Source organism: Carlito syrichta, unplaced genomic scaffold (assembly GCF_000164805.1).
Source record: "Carlito syrichta isolate Samal-C Ts95f unplaced genomic scaffold, Tarsius_syrichta-2.0.1 Scaffold111480, whole genome shotgun sequence".
Lineage (NCBI taxonomy): Eukaryota > Metazoa > Chordata > Mammalia > Primates > Tarsiidae > Carlito > Carlito syrichta.
Window position 1 is genome coordinate 234,295 of NW_007055576.1, and position 7,983 is coordinate 242,277.

The window sequence follows — 7,983 nt, forward strand, 5'->3', positions numbered from 1 at the left end:
GGAGTCCAGCAGGTCAAGGCTGCAGTGGCTGGGAGCAGCCACTGCACTCCAGTCTGGGCGACAGAGTGAGACTCCAACTCAAAAAAAAACAAAACAAAAAACCCTTTTAAATCAAATCAGATCCAAGGCTCAGCTCCAGGAGACCCAGAGCCCACCTGGAGTTTAACCTTAGGACACTATCCTCACAAGTCACTTTTCCTTTTATTTATTTATTTTTTGGGGTTGGAGTCTCACTCTGTCGCCCAGGCTGGAATACAGTGGCACACTCATGGCTACCTCAGCCTCAACATGTTGGGTTCAGACGATCCTTGCGCCACAGCCTTCCAAGTAGCTGGAATTATAGGTGTGCATCACCACACCCAGCAAAGTTTTGGTTTATTATAGAGACGAGGTCTTGCCATGTTGCCCAGGCTGGTCTCAAACCCGTGGGCTCAGGCAACCCTCTTGCCTCTACCTCCCAGTGCTGGGATGACAGGCGTAAGCCACCTCGCCCGGCTTCAAGTCACTTCTTCAGTGTCAAATTCTGATCAGCAAGGAGTCAGTCAGAGACTCAGAACCAGCAGGAGATTTCAGATATTGATGAACATGTAAAAATAGATACAGATATATATATGCAGCTCCAGATGCAGGTGTGGCCATGGTGACTTCCTGCGGGGTTTAACCTCATGCAGCTCTGGGAGCTGACTGAGCAGCCTCTACGGGACTGCTGTCTTTACGCCAGATGCTGAGGCTTGATGCCCACAGGGTGGGTAGCGGAACAGGTGATGGCTGGGAAGCTACTGAGCAAGGGCTGCACCCAGCCCTGGTGACGTGGTATGGGGTCTTGCAGGAGAAGCTGGGGCCCCTCCTCAGGGACCTGAAGAACTGCCTGGCCCAGGAGCCCGATGAGCCACAGGGGAATCAGAGGGGGTAGGGCAGATGCAGGCCAGCCCAGGATCCTGCCCACCTAACCCTCCAAGACTTAAAAATGGAAAATGTCTGCTTTGTACTCTAGAGGTTTGTGTCCCTCCAGAATTCATGTGGAAACTGAATCCCAGTTGTGGGGGCATTGAGAGAAGGGGCCTTTTGAGGGTGATTTGATCATGAGGGCTCCACCTCTTGCATGGGATTAATGTCCCTCCACCAGAGGCTTGGGGGGGGCCTGTGTTCTTTTTCAGCCATGTGAGGACACACCAAGAAGGTACCATTATGAAGAACAGATCCTCAGCAGACACCCAGTATGCCAGTGCCTTGATCTGGGGCTTGCCTCCAGAGCTGTGACCAATATGTTTCTGATGTTTATCCTTGCCCAGTGTTTTATTACAGCAGCTGAATGGACTAAGACACTGCTGGGTTTTTATTGGAACTGGACACATCAATTTTGAGATGAGCAATATTAATTCTATTGAACTTTCCAATCCATGAACATGGTATATCTCTACATTTGTACATCATTTTTTTTATTGTTCTCTACAATATTTTGTAGTCCTCAGGGTACAGATCTTTTACATCCTCTGCCAGATTTTTAATTTTAATTTTATTATTATTATTATTTTTGAGTTGGATTCTCACTCTGTCACCCAGACTGGAGTGCGGTGGCTGCTCCCGCCCACTGCAGCCTCGACCTGCTGGGCTCTGGTGATCCTTCCACCTCAGCCTTCCAAGTAGCTGGAACTACAGGCATGTGCTACCACGCCCGGCTAATTTTTTTGATTTATTGTAGAGATGAGGTCTCGCCAAGTTGCCCAGGTGGGTCCCAAACCCACGGGCTCAGACAATCCACCCACCTCAGCCTCCCAAAGCGCGGGATTACAGGCTGAGCTACCGAGCCTGGCTATCTTCTGCCAGATTATTCCTAAGTCATATTTTTTTATATGGTAAAAAATATGGGTAAATGGCATCTCTTAAAAATTCAATTTCTGAGTGTTGTTGCTGTTTTATTAAATAATGCAAGTTAATTTAATTTTAAAAATTGTGTTTGTTTCTTTCTTTTTCTCCATTTTCTGGTGAGGTGAATTTCATACAATTTTGAAATAGTTGTAGATTCAAAGGAAGTTGCAAAAAACAGTGCAAAGAGGTCTCACACACCTGTCATTCAGTGTCTCCCTGTAGTACAACACCACAACTATAGTACAACACCAAAACTGGGAACAGACATGGATACAATGCGTGTGTCCAGGTCTATGTATGTATCACATGTGTAGCTTCATGCAGCCACAGCCAGGACATGCCATCACTGTCTCTCACCAAAGAGAGTCCTTCCATCACTCCTTAGGCCACCCATCTCTCTGCAACCCTACTCTTGACAACCTGTTTATATAATTTTGTTATTTCAATACATTGTATAAATGGAATCACACTGTATTTGTTTCCTGGTGATGCCATAGCAAAATGCCACACACTGGGTGACTTAAACAACAGAAATTTATTTTCTCTCAGCTTTGAAGACTGACAGCCTAGATCTAGGTGTGGGCAGCTTTGGTTTCTCCTATGGCCTCTCTCCTTGGTGGCAGAGAACTGCCTTTCAGTCATGTCCTTACACAGACTTTTTGTGCATCCTACCACTCCTTCTTCTTCTTCTAAGGACACCAGCCATGTTGGATTAGGACTCACCCTCAGACCTGTGTCCCCAAATATAGTCACGTTCTCAGGTACTGGGGATATATCTTTCTTGGGAGGAACACAATTCAACCCATAACACACACTTATGTGATCTGAGGCTGTTTTTTACTGCTCAGCATAACACCCTCGAGGCCCAAGTAGGCTGTGGTGTGTACCAGTGGTCAGTCCTTCTTATGACCAAGTGTGACCCCATCGCAAGGATGTCCCACGGTGTGTTCAACTGTTCACTATTGAGAGGTATTTTCATTGTTTCTAGTTTGGGGCTATTACAAATAAAGTTGCTGTGAACATCCATGCATAGGTTTGTGTGCAGATGTAAATTTTATTTATCTAGGATAAATGCCCCATGATTGCTGGGTCACATGGCAAGTGTATGTTTAGGTGTTGCGTGTGTTTTTATATTTATTTATTTGAGTTGGGGTGTCAGTCACCCAGGTTGAAGTGCAGTAGCATGGTGATGACTCACCACAGCCTTGACCTCTTGGGCTCAGGTGATCCTTCTTCCTCAGCCTCCATGTGTCACATGCCTAGGCAATTAATTTTCTTATTATTTATTTATTTATTTATTTATTTGAGTTGGAGTCTCACTCTGTCACTCTGACTGGAGTGCAGTGACTGCTTCCAGCCACTGCAGCCTCTACCTGCTGGGCTCCGGCGATCCTTCCGCCTCAGCCTTCCAAGTAGCTGGAACTACAGGCGTGTGCTATCACACCCAGCTAATTTTTTGATTTATTGTAGAGATGAGGTCTCGCCAATTTGCCCAGGTGAGTCTCAAACCCACAGGCTCAGGCAGTCCACTCACCACAGTCTCCCAAAGCGTGGGATTACAGGCTGAGCCACCAAGCCCAGCTTATTTTATTTTTATGTTTACTTTTGAGTTGGAGTCTTACTCCATTGCCCAGGCTGGAGTGCAGTGGCACACTCACAGCCACCCCAGCATCAGTCTGCTGGGCTCCGGAGATCCTTCCGCTTCAGTCTTTCAAGTTGCCAGGACTATAGGCACGTGCTAACATTCCCCTGCTAATTTTCTAGTTATTGTAGAGACGAGGAATGGCCAAGTTGCCCGGGTTGGTCTCGAACCTTCAGATTCAGGCAATCCACTCACCTTGGCCTCCCAAAATGCTGAGATTACAGGCTGAACCACCTAGCCTGGCCTGCCAATTTATTTTTATTTTTATTTTGTAGAGACAAGTTCTTGCTATGTTGCTCAGGCTGGTCTTCAACTCCTGGGCCCAAGTGATCCTCCTGCCTCAATCTCCCAAAGTGCTGGGACTACAGGTGTGAGCCACTATACCTGGTTTTAAAGTGAATTTCTTATTGGCACTCTAGGGTCTGACTTTTGGACCCATTCTGAGAATCTCTGCTTTTTCACAGATGTGTTTAGTCATTTACATGTGATGTAATTATTTTGGTTATAATTTTGTTAGACTTAAATGTACCATCTTGCTATTTATTCTCCACTTATCCCATGTGGCCTTCATTTCATTTTTCTTCTTCTTTTTTCTCCTTTATTGGCTTAACAGTTATTCCTCTTTTTTATCCTATTTTAGCAGCTGCCTGAGGGCTTATAGTAAACAGCTTTAACTTACCCAGTCTCCTCATTCTTCTGCACAGATACAGACTTTTATCTAGTGTGATCTTCCTTTTGTCTGAGGATTTCTTGAATGCTTCTTGTAGTGCAAGTCTGCTAGTGATGAATTATTTTAGTTTTTGTACATGCAGAAAAGTCTGTATTTTACCTTTGTTTTGAAAAATATCTTTGTTCTGGGTATCCATGGGGGATGGGCTCCAGGACCCTCAAAGACACCAAACTCAGCAAATGCTCAATCCCTGACATAAAATGGTATAGTATTTTCACATAACCTACACACATCCCACCATATACTTTAAATCATCTCTGGATGATTTATACCTAATAACATGTAAATCCTGTGCAAATAGTTATACTGTATCATTTAGGGAAGTGACAAGAAAAAAGTCTGTACATATTCAATGTAGATGTAATTTCCCCCCCCCCCCCAATTTTTTTATCCTTGACTGGCTGAATTCACAGAAATGAAACTTATGAACACAGAGCGCCAACTGAATATGTTGATACTTTTCTTTTTTTCAGCACTTTAAATATGTCATCCTACTGTGTTCTGACTTGCACTGTTCCTGGTAAAATGTCAGCAGTCGTTCTTATCTTTGTTTCTCGGGACACAATGTCTTTTTTGTCTAGCTGCTTTCAAGATTTTTCACTGATTTAAAGCAAACTGATTATGAGTGTTGGTATTGTTTTCTTCACGTTTCTTCTGTTTCAGGTTTGTTAAGTTTCTTGGGTCTGTGGATTTGTACTTGTTATCAAACATTTTCAATCATTACTTCTTAATACATCTCTCCAGTCACCCCACAAGTGGCTCCAAGTCATGCTGCTTGAAGCTGCCCCACTGTTCCTTGATGCTTTGCTCATTTTCTCAGTGTTCCCTGTTGCTGTGTTTTATTTATTTATTTATTTTTGAGTTGGAATCACTCTGTCGCCCAGACTGGAGTGCAGTGGCTGCTCCCGGCCACTGCAGCTTCGACCTGCTGGGCTCCGGCAATCCTTCCACCTCAGCCTTCCAAGTAGCTGGAATTACAGGCACATGCTACCACGCCTGGCTTAGTTTCTGATTTATTGTAGAGATGAGGTCTCACCAAGTTGCCCAGGTGGGTCTCAAACCCACAGGCTCAGGCAATCCACTCACTTCAGCCTCCCAAGGCATGGGATTACAGGCTGAGCCACTGAGTCTGACTGCTGTTTTATTTTAGATGACTTCTCTTGTCATGCTCCTGAGGCTTTTTTTTTTTTGAGTTGGAGTCTCACTCTGTCACCCAGACTGGAGTGCAGTGGCTGCTCCCGGCCACCGCAGCCTCGACCTGCTGGGCTCTGGCGATCCTTCCACCTCAGCCTTCCAAGTAGCTGGAATTACAGGTGCGTACTACCACACCCGGCTGAATCTTGATTTATTGTAGAGATGAGGTCTCACCAAGTTGCCCAGGCGGGTCTTGAACCCACGGGCTCAGGTAATCCACTCACCTTAGTCTCTCAAAGGCGTGGATTACAGGCTGAGCCACCGAGCCCAGCCTTCCTGAGACTTTTAAGTCTGTACTTTCCTCTTTGATTTTGTTTTCTGATATCTGATGTTTTACTTAAAAATTGTGCATAATTTAATGTAAGCATGCATAAGTTCAGCTTTTCATGGCTGACATTACATAGCCCATTGTTGAATCATTGTAATGTGTTGGTCTGGTTATTGGTATTATTGGACACTTCTATGACTTATCAACTTTTTTTTTTTTTAGTCAGACTGTCACTCTGTTGTCCAGGCTGGAGTACATTGACATGATCCTTGCTCACCATAGCCTTGACCTCCTGGGCTCAGGTGATTCTTCCACTTCAGCATCCCAAGTAGCTGGGACTACAGGCACACACCATTATGCCTTGCTAATTTTTTAATTTTTTGTAGAGATGAGGTCTCACTACATTGCCCAGGATGGTCTCAAACTCCTGGACTAAGTGATTCTCCCACTTCAGCCTCCCAAAATGCTGGGATTACAAGCATGAGCCACTACTCCTGGCCAATTTTTTAAAAAGAGACAGGGTGTAGCTGGACGAAGTGGCTCATGCCTATAATCCTACCACTTTGGGAGATGGAGGCAAGAGGATTACTTGAGTCCAGGGGTTTGAGACCAGCTTGGGCAACTTGGCAAGACCTCATCTCTACAATAAGGTAAAAAAAAATTAGTCAGGTGTGGTGGCACCAACCTGTGATTTCAGCTACTTGAAAGGCTGAGGTGGAAGGATTACCTGAGCCCAGCAGGTTGAAGCTGTGGTGGCCATGAGTGGGCCATTGCACTCCAGCCTGAGCAACAGAGTGAGATTCCAACTAAAATAAAATAAAATAAAATAAGAAAAAAGAGAGAGACAGGGTGTTGCTGTGTCACGTAGGCTGAAGCCTTGAACTCCTGGGCTCAAGTGATCCTCCCGCCTCAGTCTCCTGAGCAGCTGAGACTACAGGTGTGCACCACCACACCTGGTTATTTTTTCTGGAGAGATGAGGTTTCACTATTTTGCCCAGGCTGGACTCAAACTCTTGACCTCTGGTGATCCTCCTCCCAAAGTGTTGGGATTTGTAATCTTTATTTTTAATTTTGATATTCCAATTGTCAACATAAAAAAGCCATCAGAGAAAAGTATGTACTAATATAATGAATTTATTCTGGAGTAAGCAAAACGGGTTATAATCCAGGATGCATGGTGATGGCAAGGCACAAATGCACCTGAAGTGGGGAGGGTAAAGGAAAGCTTTTGTTGACAAAGGGAGAAGCTCGCATAAGCTGCTTGGAAACTGAATTAATCAGTTTTGGAGGCTCAAAGTCAGAGTTGGCATCACTTCATTGGTGGAGATGCCATTACTGGTTAAGTATTCTTTCCAGAGCATCTTATCCAGTTTCTGCAGACCTCAAAAAGGACGAAAGTGATTTCATCTGGGTATCTGCAACTTTCATGCAAGCATCTGGAGCTAGTTTTTGTTAAGTGTGAAATTAGTGCTCTAACTTAACTTTTTTCCAAGTGGTCAACCAGCTGTCTAGACCATCATTTCCCAACTGGGGATATATTAAGGGGGGAAAGCAAATGAGAAAATCTCATATATGTAGGGTCTTATATTTGTTCAAAAAAAAGAGACTACGAAAGAAATAAATAGGCACTCCCAAGGTAGTGTCTAAACTGTCACTGAATGAATGAAAAATTCAGAGCCTGCTTACAAGAAATTCTGGCCTTTAGGTCCTGATATCTATACGGAAAACAGAAAACCAGTGGTTGAGATGGGGTTGAGAGATGGGGCCAGGAATTATTTCGAGACCGCAAAAATAAGTCTTTTAAAGACCACGTATTGCATGATATCATTTACATGAAATGTCCAGGTGGGCAAGCTTCTAGAGATAGGAGTGGGATCAGTGGCCGCCAGGCTGGCGAGAGGAACGGGGTGGCGGCTAATGGGGACAGGGATCCTCTTCCGGGGCAATTACAATGTCCCCGGATCGCCTGTGGCGGTGTCGGCGCAGCGCTGAGAATCCACCAGACCATCGCGCTGCGCAGGTGACACGGGTGATCCAGAAGGTCTGCAGCTCTATGAAACTGTTTTGGAGGCGTGTTCGTTCCTGCGGCGGTCGCGACTGACGACGTGAGTGGCAGGCGCACGCACGCGGGACGGACTATCCCTAGGTTGTCACCGTCTGGGTCTAGCGCGGACTGCACCTTCGGTGTGGGCGTGGCCAGGAACGGGGTGTGGCCGAGCCATGGGGCGTAACTGGGGCGGGGCCTAGATGTGGGTGCGGTCGATAAGTGGGCGGGGCCTA

The 7,983-nt window shown here is 45.5% G+C and overlaps 1 protein-coding gene across 1 annotated transcript in view; it reads left to right on the forward strand.

Annotated features, from left to right (window-relative positions):
• The window catches only part of TCFL5 (transcription factor like 5), a 30,873-nt gene that overhangs the window by 7,117 nt on the left and 15,773 nt on the right, over nt 1–7,983 (forward strand). Inside the window, exons 5-6 of the mRNA XM_008069578.2 lie at nt 7,724–7,808; nt 7,871–7,910. Coding sequence (XP_008067769.2) covers nt 7,724–7,808; nt 7,871–7,910 — 125 coding nt within the window. The remainder of the gene's footprint in view (nt 1–7,723; nt 7,809–7,870; nt 7,911–7,983) is intronic.